Here is a 23,132-nt window from a genome sequence, read left to right as displayed (position 1 = left end):
TAGTTTCAGAATATGAAAAACAATTTATACATTCTTTTAAAGAAAGGAAGCTAATTTCAAGAAGCCAAACTATAGTAAATCGATACTTCTAAATGCTACATTTTGTACTAAATCCAAGTTTGCCAAATATCATAGCTACGTCAAATAAGTTTAAATTATTAATCGGAAAGCGGCCCTATGTTAGTTTTTATAAGGTTAATAAAGCTGCAAAAAAAATTTAAAATTTTAAACCAGTTAAAAATTTTCAATTTTTTTTGTGCAATTTTAACGAGAAACCCCTTAAAAAATGTTGAAATATTTGAAAAATTTATTTTTCTTCCAAAAATGGCTAGATCAATTCGGCTGCTCGTGCTGATCAAGAATATATATGATTTATAGGGTCGGAAATAACTCCTTCATAGCGTTTCAAGCTTCTGACTAAAATTATAATACCCTGCAAGGGCTTAAAAATAAGTATTAATTATGCAATGATTTTTATATTATAATCGAAGTTTTAAAATATCATAACTAACCCAAAGACGCATTAATTCTAATTCGGAAAGCGGCCCTATGTTAGTTTTTATCATATTAATTAATCTGCATACTCAATTTAAAATTTAAAACGAGTTAAAATTTTTCGATTTTTCTTGGTACAATTTTAATAATTTTAACCCGTTAAAAAATTTTGAAAAACTAAAAAATTTATTTTTCTTCCAAAGATGTCTAGATCGATTCGGCTGCTCATGCTGATCAAGAATATATATGATTTATAGGGTCGGAAATAACTCCTTCACTATATTATGAGCTGGTGACTGAAATTATAATGCCATTGCAAGGGTATAATAATGTAGCAAAAAAGGATCCGTTGTGAAACTATCTTAAGAGTAAGTAATCAATATTTGTGAATAATTTATAATTTTTATAACTCTGAGTATACGTTTGTATCCTCAAATACAAAATTGCAGTATCAGTTTGAATTAAAATTAAGTAATGAGGTGTAAAAGCAATCAGGAAATTAATTGGAAAATAAATGCATAGCCAGTACAGCTACATTCCTATAGTAGTTATATTCTTGATATAATTGTAATGGTTTAGACTTACCCCACACGAAGTGAGCTTCTCCCTGGTTATCCAGATGCATTCCATGATCAGGTGTTATGTTTGGTATTAAAGAGCACAATTATTATTATTTCCACGATCATCACCATTACCATGATCAGTACCACTATTAATTATCACTGTAGATGCAAACACTTCGAAGGCCACGGACAGACTGAAGCAAGTGCGGCTGCTGCGCCTCTATTTATACTCTGCGAGTAGAGAGATCAGAATGAGTGAGAGCGGGAGAGTAAGAGTTTAGAGTGTGGCAGAGAGAGTGGTAGGGAGTATAAGAAAGCTGTAGAGATCCACAGAGGGAGATGGACATACCGAGAGGGAGAGGGAATTAAGGATCATTTCCAAGGCAGCTATATTATATAGTCGATCGATTTTAATAATATTCAATCCGAAATTATAAAAATAACGCCAAATGGCTTTAAATTTCTATTTTCTATTTCTATTTCTCCAGATATTTCTCTGTATTATTAAGAAATAAAAAAAATATTTGTAAACCCTACTGAATTTCAACTCAATTTCCATTTAATATTCTTAATTTGATATCCTTTTGATTTATAGGGTCGGAAATGACTCCTTCATAGCGTTTCAAGCTTCTGATTGAAATTATAATACCCTTGCAAGAGTAATAATAATGTAGCAAAAAATAGTCACTTTTGAAACTATCGTAAAGGTAAGAATAATATTTTTTATATAAATTATAATTTTTATAACTCTGAGTAAGCGTTTGTATCCTCAAATACAAAAATGCAGGATCAGTTTGAATTAAAATTAAGTAATGAGGTGTAAAGGCAATCAGGGAGTTAATTAAAAAATTATGCATAACCAGTACAGATACATTCCTATAGTATTTATATTCTTTATATAATTGTAATGGTTTAGACTTACCCAACACGAAGTGAGCTTCTCCCTGGTTATCCAGATGCATTCCATGATCAGGTGTTATGTTTGGTATTAAAGAGCACAATTATTATTATTTCCACGATCATCACCATTACCATGATCATTACCACTATTAATTATCACTGCAGATGCAAACACTTCGAAGGCCACGGACAGACTGAAGCAAGTGCGGCTGCTGCGCCTCTATTTATACTCTGCGAGTAGAGAGATCAGAATGAGTGAGAGCGAGAGAGTAAGAGTTTAGAGTGCGGCAGAGAGAGTGGTAGGGGAAATAAGAAATCAGTAGCTATCCACAGAGAGAGATGGACATACCGAGAGGGAGGGGGAATTAAGAATCATTTCCAAGGCAGCTATATTATATAGTCGATCGATTTTAATAATATTCAATCCGAAATTATAAAATAATTCCAAATGGCTTTAAATTTCTATTTCTCTAGATATTTCCCTGTATTAAGAAATAAATAAAATATTTGTAACCCTTCTGAATTTTAAACTCAATTTTCATTTTATATTCTTAATTTAATAACCTTTTGATTTTCTTTCGATTTATAGGGTCGGAAATGATTTTTTTACAGCATTTCAAGCTTCTGATTGAAATTATAATACCCTTGCAAGGGTATAATGTGGTTCACGGCAATAAGCGAATAAAATGAAAAATGAATGCATAGCTGCCACAGCTGATTCTTGATTTAGGACTGATCATTCCAATAATATCTACATATAAACATGATATAATTGTAATAGTTTAGACTTACCCCACACGAAGAGAACTTCTTCCTGGTTATCCGGATGCATTCCATGATCAGGTGTTATATTTGGTATTGAAGAGCACAATTATTATTATTTCCACGATCATCACCATTACCATGATCAGTGCCACTATTAATTATCACTGTAGATGTAAACACTTCGAAGGCCACGGACAGACTGAAGTAAGTGCGGCTGCTGTGCCTCTATTTATACTCTGCGAGTAAAGAGATCAGAAAGAGTGAGAGCGAGAGAGTAAGAAATTGAAGAGTTTAGAGCGAGGCAGAGAAAGTGGTAGGGAGTATAAGAAAGCTGTAGAGAACCACAGAGGGAGATGGACATACCGAGAGGGAGGGGGAATTAAGGATCATTTCCAAGGCAGCTATATTATATAGTCGATCGATTTTAATAATATTTAAACCGAAAGTATAATATAATACCAAGTGGTTGTAAATTTCTATTTTCTATTTCTATTACTCTTGTTAATTCCCTGTAATACTAAGAATTAATGAAATTATTTTAAATATTAATTGAAATTAAATATTAAATTAAATATTATATTTTTAAACCCCACTCAATTTCCTTTTCAAATTCCTCTATTTGTCCCCACAATCCTTTTAGATTGCTTTTCTTACATACATTTTATTTTAAACTAGTATTTCCAAGTTACTTTTTGTAGATTTTTTCTGTTAAACAAATATTTCTGTGGGGCGCATCATGAATATGCAATGCTGTGGCAGCAACAAAAAGTATTTGTTGGTTATTGGCTTTTAGCTGCTTTTGGGCTTCTGCTTTATATTCGAATTCCTGATGCTGTTGCTACTGCTGCTATGGCTCCTCCTATTATTTTTTCCTGCACATCCCTGCGGTCATTTTTCGGCTTTTGTTCAATTGTGCATACTAGAAGAAGGCGTTGCAGACTGCAGGACGAAAAAGGGATGAGTCCCTTTAGCAGGACCATTAATAATGCCCTGCCTGGAGAGAGCTCCTGACAAATGAGCGAGTCCAGGAAACCAAACGACTTCATTTCGCCAAAGCACTAAGCGAAATAAATACTGATAGATAATATAATTAAATTCTTTTTAAAATTTTATAATATAAATGAATATTTTTTAAGTATGGAAAGATTTTGTTTATTTTTTATAGCATATTTTTAGACTCTTGATACCTTTAATTATATTTATTTCTTTGTGTGCATAAGGTGATGGTGAAACTTTTCGCAGTCCGAAAGCGTTAACAATGTAATCCATATTTTTGCTGCTTGATTGCCAGCAAATTGAAAATGTCAAGTGCACACACACATATACACACACAGAAAAGAAGCAGGGAAATGGGGAAAAACTCTGGGAAAAAATTAGGCAGAAAAAAACTGTCTATTTCTGAAGCTAAAGCAACAAATATGATTTATTAAAGCAAAAGTATTGCAATATATATTTGAAATAAAATAAAGAAAGTACAGAAAAGATTACAATTACAGATTTGATATAATGTAATATATTTATTATTATTATAAAACATATTCCCATTTTTATTATATAAATAAATAACTAAAGGTCTTGTAATCCCCTTGAATCAACTGCAATATTTTAAGTTAAACTCTTATCACACATTTTCAATTTTCAATTTATTATTATTATTTTTATTATAAAACAAATCCCCTTTTATTATTATATGAATAAATAAATAAAGACCTTGTAATCCCCTTCAATTAACTTTAATATTTTAAGCTAAGCTCTCACCACACAATTTTTCGATTTAAAATTCGCCAACCCTCAGACCCCCGAAAAAAAATCCCCACCAAAAAGTCATATAACAAATTTTGACAGAAATATAAAAACAAACAAAATATTATTGCAAACTTCACGGCTGCTTTATCAAATATTTAACTCGCTTTTCATTGTCTGTCGCTGGCTGCTTGTTGCTGCAGGTTTTTTTGTGGGCTGCCATCGTCGTTGTTGTTTATATGCATAAATTTTATTACACATATGCTTTTGTTTATGCGACTCGGCAACAATGGCAACAAAAAGTTAATGCAACATAAAATTTTCATTTTTTATTTATCATGAAAATATCTCCACTTTTTTGTTGTTGTCCTTACTTGTTTTTTTTTTCGTTTGTTATATATATTTTTTTTACGTTCCCTTGAGGGCAAATAACAAAATCAAAGGAGAATAAAATAAAACATAAAACAAAGGGAAAGTGAGGGAAGAAGATTAAGGGTTTCGACTAGTTGATGGTCTTTGATTATAAATATTAAATCTATTTGTTTAGAATTTTATAGATTTCTTTGGAAAAAGTTAATAAAAACTATAAAAAGTATGTCTATTTATTTATATCTTTTATTATTTTATTTTTTATACAACATTTCTTATTATTTAGATTTTTGTTTTATATTTCAACAAATATTTACAGGAAATCCATGAGTTCTTAACGCTTATATTAAGTTTAAGCACCTGGGGATTTTTAATTAAAATTTAAAATTTTATTTTGGGTACAAGCCTTTAAAATTCAAATTTCCACAATTTTAAATACATTTTTAATTCTTTTCGTCGCTTTTTAAGTTCGTAAAAAAATAAAATAAATTTAAATTTCCTTGAAACTTTATAAGCTTTATATTATTTATAAATATTTTTAAAGATTTTTATTTCATATTTTTTAGCCTTATATTCCCCGTTTTTTACTACCCAAAAGTCGCAGAAACAAAAAAAGCTCGTAATAAAACTGCCACACACATGGCACAATGGCATAAACCACAGACGTGGGCCACGCCCCCTACTTACACACACACACCCGCACACACACAACATACAGGCCTAGGTATGTGCACATATATCAGAAATATGCTAAATCAGCATATTTGCGAGTTTATTTACAAGGACATTTATAAAAATTTACGGCCCAGCCGTAAATTGCAGCCGCCGGGCAGGTCTTGAGATTTATGCGTCGACGATTATATCAGAGGGTTAAAAGGAGGGATATATTCATATACAGATGTTAAAGAAGGGTGTTAAAGGCCCACAAATTCAACCAAGTCAATGGTTTCATATCATTTAAAGGGGTTACGAAGGAGATGACCCAAATATGAGACTGTTTCTAAAGAGAAATTAAAAGTACTTTTAAATAATCTAAATAAAAACAATTAAATATAATGGTTTAATATAATTCTCAAAGGTTTCAAGTTGAGAAAATTAAAGTACATGACCTCCATGCTTACCCTTGAGTCCCACTCATATAATTCTAAGAAAATTCAGCTACGGCAACTTCAAGGATACCCAGCTCACTCAGGCTTCATTCATCATTGGTGGCTGTCATGCTCCATCTTCGTCTTTCAGGATGGCGAATCAATTTGTGCAGAGCTTGCCAGCAGGGTTGCCATCAGAATTGCCATTAGGGTTGCCAACAGCAGCAGTAGCAGGGGCAACATCGCCTGCAGCAGGCCGTGTCGCCATAGCAATCCTGTTCGCCATCGTTACACAAATATCATTGGCGTTAATCCTTTTCTACATCATCAAACAATTTCATCAAATAAATCCAAAGTGATTTGTATTTGTCACACACTTTTCAACTGCTGCCATTTCGTGTTTCGTTTCCGTTTTCCGCTTTCCGTCCGCCGCCATCTGCATCCACAGCCGCCATTTGCTAACGGTGCATGCCCCATGGTGTAGCTCTTGGCTCGCCAACATGTCTGCAGGTTGTGTGCAACAGCAACTCCACGCTTCGCCTGCTCCAGAATCTTTTGCCCTTCGATGGGGTATATGGGAAAAATTAGGGAAACTTAAGCTTAGTTCTTTTATTTTTATTTTTTAGCTTAACTAAAATTTCGATGAATAATAATCGAGTTTCTCAATCAGTTATTACTAAACTACATTTAGTTAAACTATACGATTTTGTATAAGATTCTGAAAAGTTACAAGTTTTAAATACATAATTTATTTAATTATTATTAATATTATATACTTGCAGGGTATTATTATTTTAGTCAGAAGCGTAAAGATGTGAAGAAATCATTTCCGACCCTATAAATCAAAAGGAAACCAAAAGGATAATAAATTAGGAATATTAAATGGAAATTGAGTTGAAATTGAGTGGGGCTTAAACATATATAATATTTAATTCTTCATACTCGAGAGAAATAGCTGGAGTAATAGAAATAAAAAATAGAAATTTAAGGCCACTTATTATTATATTATAATTTCGGTTTTAATATTATTAAAACCGATCGACTATATAATATAGCTGCCATGAAAACGATCCTTAATTCACTCTCTGTTTCCCTCTCCCTCTCGGTCTGTCCATCTCTCTCTGTGGATCTCTACAGATTTCTTATTCTCCCTACCACTCTCTCTGCCACACTCTAAACTCTTACTCTCCCGCTCTCACTCATTCTGATCTCTTTACTCGTAGAGTATAAATAGAGGCGCAGCAGCCGCACTTGCTTCAGTCTGTCCGTGGCCTTCGAAGTGTTTGCATCTACAGTGATAATTAATAGTGGTACTGATCATGGTAATGGTGATGATCGTGGCAATAATAATAATTGTGCTCTTCAATACCAAATATAACACCTGATCATGGAATGCATCTGGATAACCAGGGAGAAGCTTACTTCGTGTGGGGTAAGTCTAAACCATTACAATTATATAAAGAATATAAATACTATAGGAATGTAGCTGTACTAGTTTTGCATTAATTTTTCAATTAATTCCCTGATAGCTTTTACACCTCATTACTTAATTTTAATTTAACTGATAATGCAATTTTGTATTTGAGGATACAAACGTATACTCAGAGTTATAAAAATTACAAATTATTCACAAATATTGATTCCTTACCTTTAAGATAGTTTCACAACTGATCCTTTTTTGCTACATTTCTTTGGCAGAAAAATAAATTTTTTAGTTTTTCAACATTTTTTAAGGTGTTAAAATTATTCAAATTGTACCAAGAAAAATCGAAAAATTTTAACTCGTTTTAAATTTTAAATTGAGTATGCAGATTTATAAACCTAATAAAAACTAACATAGGAAAGCAAACCGAATTAAAATTTATGCATTTTTGGCTTAGCTATGAGATTTTTAAACTTTGATTTGGCGAAAGAATATCCTATATAAATATCAATAAGTGCCGATTTCAAGAATGCATACATATGTATATTTCAGGAGTTTTTAAAGTCATCAATTGCTACAAAAAATGGCAGCAACTGTAAAAAAGCTTTATATACCGATTAGCAATCAAAATCCTAATTAATTAATAATTAAATATTAAGAAATTAATGATTTTGGGCCAAGTTATTAGTTTTATAAGCTCTGATTTATGGTATTTTAAGCTTAGTTATAAAAGATTTCCAATACGATCCTATAATTCAATTGAAAACTGCAAGGGTATATAAACATTGCCTTTCTGAAGCTAGTTTCCTTTATTGTTTGTTATTATTTGTTTATATTATTTTGTATTTAACACAAAACTAGAGTATCTTCTCAAAGTCCTTTGCCACAGACTCTTTGCTTTTTCAGCTTCGCCAACTTCTTTTTCGACTCCACTCACCGTCCTTTTTCCTGCTCGTTGATTGACTGACATTGCTGGGGCGAAACCCTCTTCCCCCCCTTGCTCCCCTAAGCTTTCAACACCCTGGCCACCCCTTCAAGGATTTTTCTCACTCCCTGCCACTACCCTCTCCTCACTCTCTAGTGAACCCCTCTGTGCATTTGCTGCATGTTTACTTTGCTACATTTCTCATTTAATGCCTTGGCAATGACGTTGGCGGTGATTGAAAAGTCTGTTCTACCATCCCATTGAGGAGGAGGATTAAGCTGGGACGGGAAATGGAGAACCAAGGGGGGAAAAACGAGGATTCAGGATTACCAACTGCGGTGGCTCCTGTGACACACATTGGGTGGAATATCCTTGATTAAGGCTATGCGGAGCGATTCAGCTCGCCATCAGGTGGCACACACACAGGATACACATGGGAAATATATATACATATATCTGTACATATATGTATATATATATATATATATATATTTATCTAGGCGAAGTGGAGCTGTGTCGAATCGGTGGATTGAGCCTACGCTGAGCACGCAATCATTTGGTCCATAAAGCACAGGAGATGCCAAGTGCAGACGGTTTCGTGTTACACGTGAGCCGAGCCATTTGATTTTCGAGAGGGGGTTAAAAGCGGAGGACTATAACATCGGGTATTATGCCAAAGGAACAGATAAAAAAAATAATTGGAGAATAATATAAAAAATTAATATATAATAAAAAATATAATAATATTAAAAAGAAAGGAGATTCAAAAACAATTAAAATTGTGTCAAAAAGAATGCTACAAAGTTTTGTGTCAAAAAAAACACCAACAGTTTTACCAACTATGAAACCAAAAGCTTAATTTTTGTTAGGGTAATACAAAAACCATTTAAATATCTTAATTATTTATATAATTTTATATAAAGTTTACAGTTTTTGTCAAGCTAGAACTTTTAGAAACTCTTTCACAAAATTACAATAGTTATTCTTACAATTTTTACTAAATAAAGTTTTCTTCTTACCAAAAACTCTATTTTCCAACGCTTTAAGTATGCTTTAAATATATTTTGAAAGCGAATTTTTTAAATAAAACATATAAATTTCTAGATAAAAAACCCCAATGAATGCAGACTCTCTTTTAGTGTATTCACTCACATAGAACCAAAGCGTTGACATCTCCAAAGCAAATCAAAGTCAAAACGGGATGCACACATGCAAAGTTTGGGAAAAAAAAGGGGATCTAACATACATATGTAGAGCGTTCACTGGTTGCCTAAGCCGATGCCAAAGCTTGCCTAATCACAACTGGCATGGCATTTGCATTGAACTTTAACCTTTTCACCTACACTAACACACACACACAGAGTAAAGCTTCTTCTTTTCAAACTAGAAATTTTCACACGCCAGTGTCCGTGTCCTTCAGTGAATGTCACCAGCTCTCTCTCTCCCTGTACCGAGGTAACTGAATTTTCACATTCACAAATGAGCTTTTAAATGCTTCTTCTTCTGATGCTGACTGTACTTCCGGTGCCAGCGATAAAATGTCAAAGTGCAAAATGTGTTTTGGGGATTTTTTGCAAGTGATTTTATCTCAACATTTTTACTTTTGTATTTTTTTCACCATTCCGGAGTATTATATTTCTAGTCAAATATTAGCAATGAAATCTTTTTAGATTATTTTTTCCTAATCAGCATCAATAGACGTATCGATCTGGCCATATCCATGATGAATATATTATAAATCTGTCATAGAAACGATCGGAAATTGCTTAGACAAATTTTAGTAGCAAATAAATTAAAGATAGGAGCACACAGTGAGGTTTTTGGGTCAAAATAATAATTGTTATTAATTAATAATATTTTTATATGGATGGTAAGAAGCAATAATTTAGCTGTTCCTTAGATTTTTCATTATTTAAAATATTGATTTATGAAAAGAAATATTCAAAGATTGCAAAATCTCGTAGATAAAAGAACTGTTAAAGGAACTTTTTATAAAAGTTCTTATTAAATTTAAATTAAATTTATATAATATATTATTTCCCTTTCCGCCACCTTGAGAAGTCAAACATTTCACCTGGAACACACTTACACCTACCCTTTCGCTCTCTCTCACCTGTATTTGTAACCCCTTTCCCTTTACCATTTATTTGCATACTTTATTCCATTTCGTTTCACCTTTGTCTGTCTGTACGCCAATTAAACTTCAATTGCCTGGCGCAGGTGCACACAGGTGGGAGTGATGGGGTTTTGGGGGAGGCAACAGCATTTTTTTAATTAAACTTGGCTGCAGAGTGCAGTGGGTTTGCCTGCAATCCTCCTGCTCCCCCTCCCTATAGCCTCCGTATCCATGACTTCCTCTTCCGCAAATTGATGACTTTAATCAGACATCAGCCACTGTAATGACACTTTATGCGTGGCACAAGGATTCAGGGATATAGTTAAAAAGGGGAAACAGGAGCAAGGATACGGTCTGGATCAGGGATACAAATACTTATCGCTATAAATTAATCGAAGTGGGCTCATGGCGGCAATGCGGGAAAAACTTTTGAAAAATGCCAAAAGTCAATTTTGGGGCTAACCCTGAAATCAGTCCATTTTCCAAGTCCCTCTTACCATTTTTTGTTTTCTTTAAGGGAGGGGGCGGGAAACCCTCCAACCATTCAGTTAACCCTTTTCCGAGGGGCGTGTAGTTTTTCCTTTTTCGCCTGCCTGCTTTTTCTTTATGTTTCCTACCCTGGATATTATATTGGTGTCAAAGGGGGTATATTGGTTATAGAGAGGGGACTTTTATAAATGTTATTAAATTGGTTCAGTCCAAAAGTATGCAATGATCGAATCTTTGAAATTATTAAGGAGTCAAAAGTGTTTTAAATAATAATTTTAGCATTAAATATATATTTATACCACTACAGGGTATTATAAATTCATTCAGAAGCATGCAATGCAGTGAAGGAGTCATTTCCGACCCTATAAATCATATTTATTCTTGATCAGCATCAACAGGGGAATCTTTCTAGGCATATAGGAAAGAAAATAAATTTTTGAAAATTTTTTTCAAAATTGTATAGCAGGTTTTTACATTGTTGACACTTTGAAAAATTGACAAATATTTTAATATTTAAAAAATGTAATTTAGGTATACAGATTTATTAACCTAATAAAAACTGGCACAGAACAGCATTCTGACGGGAATTAATGCAATTTTGACTTAGTTATGACTGATTTTCTCTGAAAGCATATATAAGTTTTGGGTACCTGGACCTAAACTTCCTTTCTTGTTTTTAAATCAATTAGAAATTGTAAGTGGAAACACACCAAGTTTTAAAGAAGTAAAATAGAAAAGTAATAGAAATATTTATTTTATGCCGCCCTCAAGAGTTTTTTTTTCAATGCATTAAATGCCTTAATATATAATTTCTTTTGTTTTTTGTAAAAATTCACTACAAATACATATTAGCAAACTTAAGTGAAAACTGACCACTTGTAAAAAAAAAATTAAAAAATAATATTTTAATAATATAATTTTAACATTTTAAATATGAAAACATTAACAATATTAGCTATATTTATATTTTATTTAATGGTATATATAGATACAACTAAAATCATTCATTATTTCTATATCTCTTTCTTAATTGCTAAAAATAAATACATAAAACATGAAATGGATAGTTCATATTTTCCAACAAATATATAAAAAGCAATACAATTAAATTAGTTTACCTAAAAACCTTTTATTTATTTATAATTTTCTCATTAAGTTAACTTAATCTAATCAAGTAATGAGTAACTCCCTGTACCATCATCTAAAACCCATAATAAATTTTCGGCTCGCCTGCTTCAATTGCTATGAAATTTATGTGCCGTCGCTCAGCGTGAACTTGATGCGCATAAATCCACATGAAACGGATATTAAAAAGCATGAAACGAGCCAATGCCAATGCCAATGCCAATCCAATACCCCAAACCCAATACCCAATACGCCTTAAACCCTCCTCCACATCCGTATTGACTATGTATTATATAGCTGATTGACTTGGATCCCTGTTGTTGGCTTTGTTGGCTTAAATTATGAACTTATAAATTGACAGCGGGCATTGGAATGCTCCTTCTCATTTCTGAACTCCTTCTTCTTGTTACCAGAGAAAGGAAGCCAGGAAGTTGGCCAAGAGCAGCGAGAGAGGGAGAGAGAGAAGAAAGGGTTAGCCATGTTTTGGGGGTCTTAACTAGCTTTTTGGGCTAAAAAAAGGAGGGGGCTTTAGGGCCGGACGGACTGAAAGTCCTTATCCCCCGGCTCAGATAATTGACATTTTGTTTGGCAAACGATAAGCGATTGTTGGTCCTATCAAATGACGACAATGGAGAAGGGGTTTTAAGGATAGCCTAAGGGTACACGAGTATACCAAGGGGTTAAGCCAATGAACTTTAACGTTTGACTTTAAAAATACAACGTATATAACCCCTTGAAATATTAAAGTTTCAAAGGTCATTACATTTTAGTGAAGAGCTAAAAGCTAAATTAACTTTATAAACTACCTGCTGCAATTGTCTTCTAAAAAAAAACTGATTTAAATAGTCATGTCTATATCTTGAAAAAAAAGAAAATATAATTTACAATTTTTAAATAATATTGCACTTTAATTTTAACTAATATAATATTTAATTCTTTACAATACAGAGAAATAGTTAGAGTAATTGGAAATATAAAATATAAATTTCAAGCCATTTGGTATTATTTTATAATTTCGGTTTTAATTTTATTAGAATCGGCTGACTATATAATATATATCTGCATTAAAACGATCCTTAATTCCCTCTCTGTTTCCCTCTCCCTCTCGGTCTGTCCATCTCTCTCTGTGGATCTCTACAGATTTCTTATTCTCCCTACCACTCTCTCTGCCGCACTCTAAACTCTTACTCTCTCGCTCTCACTCATTCTGATCTCTCTACTCGCAGAGTATAAATAGAGGCGCAGCAGCCGCACTTGCTTCAGTCTGTCCGTGGCCTTCGAAGTGTTTACATCTACAGTGATAATTAATAGTGGTACTGATCATGGTAATGGTGATGATCGTGGTAATAATAATAATTGTGCTCTTCAATACCAAATATATCACCTGATCATGGAATGCATCTGGATAACCAGGGAGAAGCTTACTTCGTGTGGGGTAAGTCTAAACTAATACAATTATATCATCTATATATGTAGATACTATTGGAATGATCAGTCCTAGATCAAGAATCAGCTGTGGCAGCTATGCATTCATTTTTCATTTTATTCGCTTATTGCCGTGAACCACATTATACCCTTGCCAGGGTATTATAATTTCAATCAGAAGCTTGAAATGCTGTGAAAAAATCATTTCCGACCCTATAAATCGAAAGAAAACCAAAAGGTTATTAATTAGGAATATAAAATGAAAATTGAGTTTGAAATTCGGTACGGTTTAAAAATATTTTATTTAATTCTTAATACAGAGAAATATCTAGAGAAATAGAAATTTAAAGCCATTTGGAATTATTTTATAATTTCGGATTGAATATTATTAAAATCGATCGACTATATAATATAGCTGCCTTGGAAATGATCCTTAATTCCCTCTCCCTCTCGGTATGTCCATCTCTCTCTGTGGTTCGCTACTGATTTCTTATTTCCCCTACCACTCTCTCTGCCGCACTCTAAACTCTTACTCTCTCGCTCTCACTCTTTCTGATCTCTCTACTCGCAGAGTATAAATAGAGGCGCAGCAGCCGCACTTGCTTCAGTCTGTCCGTGGCCTTCGAAGTGTTTGCATCTGCAGTGATAATTAATAGTGGTACTGATCATGGTAATGGTGATGATCGTGGAAATAATAATAATTGTGCTCTTTAATACCAAACATAACACCTGATCATGGAATGCATCTGGATAACCAGGGAGAAGCTCACTTCGTGTTGGGTAAGTCTAAACCATTACAATTATATAAAGAATATAAATACTATAGGAATGTATCTGTACTGGTTATGCATAATTTTTTAATTAACTCCCTGATTGCCTTTACACCTCATTACTTAATTTTAATTCAAACTGATCCTGCATTTTTGTATTTGAGGATACAAACGCTTACTCAGAGTTATAAAAATTATAATTTATATAAAAAATATTATTCTTACCTTTACGATAGTTTCAAAAGTGACTATTTTTTGCTACATTATTATTACTCTTGCAAGGGTATTATAATTTCAATCAGAAGCTTGAAACGCTATGAAGGAGTCATTTCCGACCCTATAAATCAAAAGGATATCAAATTAAGAATATTAAATGGAAATTGAGTTGAAATTCAGTAGGGTTTACAAATATTTTTTTTATTTCTTAATAATACAGAGAAATATCTGGAGAAATAGAAATAGAAAATAGAAATTTAAAGCCATTTGGCGTTATTTTTATAATTTCGGATTGAATATTATTAAAATCGATCGACTATATAATATAGCTGCCTTGGAAATGATCCTTAATTCCCTCTCCCTCTCGGTATGTCCATCTCCCTCTGTGGATCTCTACAGCTTTCTTATACTCCCTACCACTCTCTCTGCCACACTCTAAACTCTTACTCTCTCGCTCTCACTCATTCTGATCTCTCTACTCGCAGAGTATAAATAGAGGCTCAGCCGCCGCACTTGCATCAGTCTGTCCGTGGCCTTCGAAGTGTTTACATCTACAGTGATAATTAATAGTGGTACTGATCATGGTAATGGTGATGATCGTGGAAATAATAATAATTGTGCTCTTCAATACCAAATATAACACCTGATCATGGAATGCATCTGGACAACCAGGAAGAAGCTCACTTCGTGTGGGGTAAGTCTAAATCATTACAATTATATCAAGAATATAACTACTATAGGAATGTAGCTGTACTAGTTATGCATTCATTTTTCAATTAATTCCCTGATTGCTTTTACACCTCATTACTTAATTTTAATTCAAACTGATAATGCAATTTTGTATTTGGGGACACAAACGTTTACTCAGAGTTATAAAAATTATAAATTATTCACATATATTGATTACTTACCTTTAAGATAGTTTCACAACTGATCCTTTTTTGCTACATTATTATACCCTTGCAATGGCATTATAATTTCAGTCACCAGCTCATAATATAGTGAAGGAGTCATTTCCAACCCTATAAATCATATATATTCTTGATCAGCATGAGCAGCCGAATCGATCTAGCCATCTTTGGCAGAAAAATACATTTTTTAGTTTTTCAACATTTTTTAAGGGGTTAAAATTATTAAAATTGTACCAAGAAAAATCGAAAATTTTTAACTTGTTTTAAATTTTCAATTAAGTATGCAGATTTGTTAACCTGCAAAAAACTAACATAGTGCCGCTTTCCGATTTAAAATTAGCGCATTTTTGGGTTAGTTATGATATTTTTAAACTTCGATTATCATATAAAAATAATTGCATAATTTATACTTATTTTTAAGCCCTTGCAAGGTATTATAATTTTAGTCAGAGGCTTGAAACGCTATGAAGACGTCATATCCGTCCCTATAAATCATATATATTCTTGATCAGCATGAACAGCTGAATCGATCTTGCTATCTTTGGCTGAAAAATATCTTTGTTTAATTTTTTAACATTTTTTAAGGGGTTAAAATTGTTAAAATTGTACCAAAAGAAAAAATTGAAAATTTTTGACTCGTTTTAAATTTTAAGTTGAGTATGCAGATTTATTAACCTAATAAGAACTAACATAGAAAAGCTTTCCGAATTAAAATTAATGCATTTTCAGCTTAGTTATGATATTTTTAAACTTTGATTTAGCGAAAAAATATCCCATATAAATATCAATAGGTTTAGATTTCAAGAATGGGAATTTTTGCATGATTTCTTAAAGTCAGCGACTGCCAAAAAGCTATATATTCCGATTGCCAATTAAAATCCTATTAATTAATAATTAAATATTTATAAATTGTAGCTAGGATCACACAGTGTGAGGTGTTTGAGTCTAACTTTGTTATTAATTAATCATATTGGTTTATGGATGATAGGTAGCAATAGTTTAGCTTTTCCTTTGATTTTTCATTATTTAAAATAATGATTTATGGATAGAGAAAATTAAAGAGTGCAGAATGTTGTGGAATTCTCTCTGATTTCATATTAAAATATCTTAAGTGTTTATATATTTTTAAAGAATTACCCAATAATCTGCAAAGTGCCTCCGCAATAATCCAACTTATACTTCTCCCGAACCTTTATCTCATAGATATGCAAAGCTAATCGAATTCCCAGCTGCCAAACTGCACTAATCTGCACTTAAACCTTGACCAATCCGTCCAAGAGTCCCAGTCTCAATAAAAAAAGGGAAGCCAGTAGAAGGCTCCCTCACTAATGGCCTCATAAATATGCAACCAGAGAAGAGACAAGGACCTTCACCTGGGCAATGCCTACAGGATGCTCCCCTGCTTCCCTGCTCCACTGCTCCCCTTTTTGGCCAATTCAATTCAATTCGAGACAAGTCGGGAGCCGGCAGCCGGCTTACTGTCAGATGTATCTGCAAGTGGCAGTTCCATCTCGAAAAGAAGATCCCGGCCTTGACGCCCACTCGACTCGACTCCATAGCCTGCCGCTGGCATATTTGATTTTGTAATTTGCATTTGATAAGCACAACTCTGGCAGGACTTTGCCTCCACCTCGTCCTCGTCCTTGGTTACAGTTTCAGTCAGTTTTTGGGAGCCTTTGTTTTGTTTTAATTCCATTGAAATGAATTTATCTATGCCAAACCAGAAGCAGCAACCGGGCTCAGCTTGTGTGTGTGTGTGTTTTTCCACAAATTCCATTATTTTTCCTTTTTGCGTATTTTTTGGTTTGTGAAAAGCCACAAAAAAAGATTTTCCATTTAGCATAGATCAACAAAAGAGGTATATTTTGTTTTTGCGTATATATATCATAATATTTTATTTCTCAACTTTCTTTCCTAAAGCAACTAAAGGGAAATAATACAATATAATATAATATATTCGAAAATGAAATCAAAAAATATATTGCTTAACAATATTCATAATAATAACAAACTGAACTTCAGGATTGCATTTATATCACTTTTATAAATTAAGATTTAACATTAAAAAAAAGAGAAATTATCAGGGGGCAAGCATCGTTTGAAAGCGTTTAAAAAAATCAAATATTCCAATTTTATTCAAAATTTTGGCAAAAAACGTTAACTTTGAGTTCGTTCTCTTGTCTTCGGGGTTGATTCACATGGATGAGGAGATAATGATTAATGGATAATGATAATGGAACGTGAAGGAGGAGGATATACTGGACATTCGTTAGCATAGAACCATATATAGTTTTTGTTTTTCCACTTTTACGACTTTCATTTTATATAGTATATAATAATATTTGTTTTGTATAATATATAAATACGAGTTCGTACGATTAGATTTAGTTTCTTATCAACGAGTAAGTTGTACTTGGGTAGAAGGAGTATAACAAGAAAGGTTAGTTAGGCTTCGGCCAGCCGAAGCTATGAATACCCTTAAAAAGGCTTTATAAATAAAGGATTTCATTAAAATTAAAATTATTGAACATATATAGAGAGGGAATATTCAATACATTGACAATATTGTAAATAATTACATTTAAAGTATAGAAAAGTATCAAAGTTATAGAAAAAATATTGTATTTTGTATTTATTTTATTTAAAACATCTTGAAAATTGTTTGTTAACTTCGTCTCTCTCTCTCTTCTTCGACACAGTTTAATAAATAAAACAGAACATCGATTCATATATCGAACTCTTCCCAAAAAATCATTGTTTTCTATCATTCCTAAACAATTTATGATACAATTAATTGATTGATACAGTTAAACGGACATAAAACACTTAAATTAACATAACTTTAGCACTTTAAGGGTATTCAGTTATATATAATAATTATATATAGATTGGCAAACACATCTTACAACTGCCACGTACTAAAACTTGCACTGTCTCTCGACTCTTTTATGCCTTCCAGCCAATTGAATAATATTTTTTGTGCTGTGCATGTGCCTTCATTTCTTTTGTTTTTTTCTTTTTGTTTCAAAATACAGTTGAACTTCGCATGTTTAACAATTTTGTTTAACTAAGTCTTACAAATTTAGCAAGTTTGTTAGCTTTTCTTTATCTATTAGCTATGGGCTAGAGAGGGGGAAATGTTTTGCTAGGGTGATCTACCATCTTTTCTTTATATTTAAAATGTAAAACAGAGTTCGCTTGAAGTTTAAGAAATATCAAAAAGTGTATATATAAACCATCCAAATATTTAGCTAGTTTATGCTTGCTTTCTCTTGGTTTTTCGATTTTACTGCAACAGAAGTTCAGCTGTATTTGGATGACGGTTTGTGTAAGCCTTTCAAAAAGGATAGATTAGCTTTGAGGTGCGATTTTTAAGGTTAATACTTGTGTACACATACATGGGGTATTATATATATATATATACATATATATATCGATTAGGGATGCATATCAAAAAAGTCAGAAAGGATCAGTAACATGTAGAAATTAATCTTAACTTTAAAGTTTTACATTTTTAAATATAGAAAATCATTGCATATAACGTTAAAATATCGACAATATCGATAATTATTTAAAATTCGTATTTTTTCCAATTAAATTAAGGTTGTATATCAAACAGAAAATGGAATTATCACTCATATTATGCAAATATCAAATAATGCTTTAAATATCAACCTTTTTCAGACATCCCTTATATCGATATATATATAAGAATATGAAGTATACAATTTGCGTTTGTTGTGACGCTACTTTCTAGGCCCCTCTAAGGACCCATCGTGGAGCTGAGCTGATCCGTGTGATCTCTGCAATGAAAGTTCGATGATGGCGATGGGTAATGCATGTAAATGGAGGGTTTTGTTCGTTTCGTTCGTTTTGATCGTTCGGCGCTGCCAACCGCTACTGCCGCACTACGTGCTACGTCCGATTTGCAACCAGGCGAGCAACAACTGCAATGCCGGCTGGAGCAGCACCAGTTTTCAGATATCTGTATTGATATTGATCCGCGTCAGAAACTCGCCGTGCGAATCGGCCACAGCGCGTATGATCTCCAGCAACAGTTCGCGCGACAAACCAGCTATCTTTGGCAGCCTGGCCACCTTGGCAAAATCTTTAACGATCAGCTTAAGGGCATACTCCTTGATGTCATAGATTTTGGTAATGTCCGATGCCTCCAGCGTTTGCAATACATTCTCATATGTAATATTATGCTCCAGTGAGTATTTGCAAAAGGCATGCAATCGATTATTAGCCAAACCATAAAAGCAGGGCGCCTGGAATAGATACAGTGCATCCTGTGGTGGCATTTTCGTTTCGCCATAATAAATGTAGCGAAGCAACGAATGGAATGCCTCCAGTGAGGGGGAAATTTCGCCAATTTGAATCTGTTTAAGCAAGAAATTTTACAATTACAAGGGAAAATATATAATCTAGGATTCAGAACTCACATTGACGGTATTATCCGGTGGCATGAACGAACGGAACATGCCCTGGAAGTAGGTACAACGTGATGATAACACAGACTTGTGGGCCGGTATCACATGATCCTCCAGTATGAGGCTTATATCGCAGAAATCATTGCCAGTTGACTCCAAAAAGAGGCACAGATCAATCTCCAAAGTGGTTCCTGCATAAAATAAACGTTTAATATATATATTTTCTGTATATATAATTTAAAGAAAGAGCAACTTTACCTATATTGGACTCAAAACTGGTATCCATTACCAGTTTGCTGGGATGCAAACGTTTTCTGATGATTTCCACCAACAGAGGCTTGTCCAAATCGCTAAATTCACTTGACATGACCACCTCGGTGAAGTTTTCCTCTTTGATGATAAACTGCATGCAATGATCCTTGATGATCTTTATGCTGGCGGTGAAATAAAGAAATATTAGAGGATCGAAAGATAAGATTTAGATTTAGATTTTTATGGTATTTATACAGAAAGTAGAAGTTTAAGAGGTTTTCCTTTTTCTAGTTTAAAGTTTAAGTTATTCACTCACTTGCTCTTATCCGCATTGTAGAGTGCCTCCAGGACATTAAGCTTATTGATCTTGTAGTCCAAATACTGAATGCAGCCATGGGCCAGCCGCGGCATAGTGAACAAACCCGCCAATTGGTAAATGTCCGTAATGAGTATGATGATGTTCTTGCTATAAGAATCCTTTAGATCAATCCGATCCGTATAGATGTAGTTAAGGATGATATCAAAGGCCTCTGGTGAGGCATGAGCCAGGCGAACCTCTAGCATTGGGCCGCGGTCCCCGCCCGCTCCCGTATTTAAGGCCTGTGCGTCCACCTGTCCCACGCCATACACTTTCTCCATTTGCTGTTGACGCGCCTCCCGGGCGGCCAATATCTTGTTCCTCAAATACTTGGACCGTGCGGCCACAAAGGCAATGTGGGCCAGAATGCGTATCTCCTCTGCGCCCACAATAAACTGAATGTCGCAGAACTGCTTCTCCTGGAAGAACTTGCCGAAATCGTCACGCAACGTGCACTTCGGATAGGAGGAGAACTGGAAGCGATAGGTGTCACCTCGTCGCACGCTATTGTCCACCGTTCCACCGAATATATACATGGCATCACCAATGACGGCCGAGGCATGGAAAACCCGGCCCGAGGGCACATCCGAATTCCGCTCCGGCTGAATAACCGACCACACCTGTGAGTCCAGATCATAGCAATGCAAGTTATTGGGCAGCGTCGAGTCTGCTGATCCCCCAAAGACATACAGGAATCGATCGTGATGGACCATTGTATGGCCATATCTTCGTGATGGGGGTGCTGATGTGGCGCCCCGCAATACGGGCTCATTGGAAATACGACGCCAGGTGCGGGTTTTAAAATGGAATTCAAACAGGGAATTGGTTATCTGCAGGCCACTTTGTCCAGAGAAAACGTACATGGCATCGCGGGCCACTGCCACGGGGAAATTACAGCAGGTGGGTGGACGATCACCCTGCTGATCCACCTCCTCCCACTGATGGTTCTCACCAGTCAGGTTAAGTGTCCACATATCATTCAATCGAGCATTGCCATCGTAGCCCGCATAGATCCACATTTTGTTGTCGTAGACAGCTGCCCCGTGGGCAGAACGTGGCACAGGTTGACGTCCCGAGAACTTCCATTCCACCCACATGGCACTCTGGAACTTGTACTCAAACAGATCATTCTTGTTGGTCAGATTCGAGTTGGAGTGTATGTCGCCTGTATAGCCGCCAAAGATGAACATCGAACTGCCGGCTACAACCGCCGAATGATGGTATCTAGGCGCTGGTGGTGTTCCCGTTGCACAGGCACGGCCCCAGGACTTGTCCTTCACACCAAAGCGTATGAGGTCGTTTAACATGTTCTTGCCATTGTCGCCGCCAAAGACAAACATGGCATCCTTGTAGGCAACCACTGTGTGTTTGCTTCGTCTGTGAAAAGGTGATTAAAAACATATTATTTATGATTTCTGACACAGGAAAGGAATAAATAATACTTCTGCTAGGCTTCCCTGACCCTAAACTAGGTGGATTTCCCTCAAGAGGCCTTTAAACCTCCTCAGGATTACCTTCTCAACACCACTACTCACTTGGCTCCCACAAATTCGGCGCATTCCAGCATCCGGGTCCATTGGTGTGTTGCTGTGTAGGACGAAAAGTCCACGTTGAGAGCATTGCAGCTATAGCTGCCCGGCGAAGCGGCCTTGCCACTGCCGCTGCCACTGCTGGCATTGCTGGCTGCATCATAGGCCATGCCACAGGATCCCGAAGCGGAACCAGAGGCCGAGCCTGAGCCACCAGTAGCTCCAGTGCAATTACTGCCCGGTGCATGCGAAGAGCCCGCCAGGGGAGCACCACCGCCGCCACCACCACTGGCAGAGCCGCCACGGGTGCTCCTCATAGAACTAGACGTAGACATTCTGAGATTCGAGCGTATGTGCTGGGCGTCCAAACAACCGGCCGTGGAGGCACTCTTCCTTGCCTTATTCCGCTTGCTCGACTTGCTGGAGCTGCGCGAAAAGAAGCCCTCGTGATGTGGGCTGGGCTGAGGGCTGGGATTCGGGTTCTGTTGCTGGGCGGCCGCTACGCAGGCGGGGCAATAGAGGACGCCGGCGGGTGTGCTGCCGCCACTGGCGCTGCCGCTGCCTCGATCTCGGTCGCGGTCGCGGTCACGGTCACCACCTCCGCCGCCCACGATACCGCCGCTGACGAATCCGCAAACTGCACTCAGGCCGCTTGAAATGGAGCTGGATCCCAGGCCACAACTGGCACGCCCACTACCGCTGGCGCTTCTGCTTCCACTGGCACTTCCACTGGCGCTTCCAGGTCCACTTCCACTGCCACTCGCTCCAGCTCCAGCACCTCCTCCTCCGCCTCCGCCTCCTCCACCACCACCACCACTGACACCGCCTGCGCCACCGCCTCCGCCTGCTCCCGGTCCACCTCCGCCGCCGCCGCCACTTCCTCCTCTTTCCGTGGATGCCACGCCGCCGCTGATCGACTTTAGCATTAATGCATCACACGTCGTCGGGAGGATGCGTTGACTTTAGCATAAATGCATTCCAGCTCAAGTTTATTTTTCTTTATTTTCTTTTGTTAATTCAATTTTCACCAACACACACACACTCGCGAGTTTAGTCAAAGGAATACAGTTGAGTGTGACCGAAGTAAGAGAAACCGTTAAAAGCAGTGGCTCATACAGAAAATATTCACATTTGGCGGAACTAGTTCAATGTTATTATTAGCATATCTTTGTTTGTTTTTAAATATAATTAATTATATACATCAATAATAAAAAATTGAAGTATATGTACATTTTAG

At 35.5% G+C, this 23,132-nt stretch overlaps 1 protein-coding gene across 1 annotated transcript; it reads right to left on the bottom strand.

Annotated features, from left to right (window-relative positions):
• Positions 1–17,186: 17,186 nt before the first annotated feature.
• Positions 17,187–22,984, bottom strand: Lztr1 (Leucine zipper like transcription regulator 1). The gene is made up of 5 exons (XM_086835559.1): positions 21,902–22,984; positions 20,325–21,743; positions 20,015–20,190; positions 19,769–19,947; positions 17,187–19,705 (listed from the first exon to the last, which is right to left on the bottom strand). The coding sequence occupies exons 1-5, from the start codon at positions 22,819–22,821 to the stop codon at positions 19,301–19,303; spliced, it is 3,099 nt and encodes a 1,032-aa protein (XP_086691685.1). The 5' UTR covers positions 22,822–22,984; the 3' UTR covers positions 17,187–19,300.
• Positions 22,985–23,132: the final 148 nt, after the last annotated feature.

This window comes from Drosophila serrata, unplaced genomic scaffold (assembly GCF_035046125.1).
Source record: "Drosophila serrata isolate PLE 108 unplaced genomic scaffold, ASM3504612v1 contig_276, whole genome shotgun sequence".
NCBI lineage: Eukaryota > Metazoa > Arthropoda > Insecta > Diptera > Drosophilidae > Drosophila > Drosophila serrata.
The sequence above is the reverse complement of the archived record's forward strand: the minus strand, read 5'-3'. Positions and strand labels throughout refer to the sequence as shown.

Coding starts and splice junctions, on each gene's coding strand:
- Lztr1 (XM_086835559.1), bottom strand. CDS start 22,821: ATGCTAAAGTCGATCAGCGGCGGCGTGGCATCCACGGAAAGAGGAGGA. Junction 19,948..20,014: donor CAGTTTTGAGTCCAATATAG/GTAAAGTTGCTC, acceptor TATTTTATGCAG/GAACCACTTTGGAGATTGAT. Junction 19,706..19,768: donor CACCGGATAATACCGTCAAT/GTGAGTTCTGAA, acceptor TTGCTTAAACAG/ATTCAAATTGGCGAAATTTC.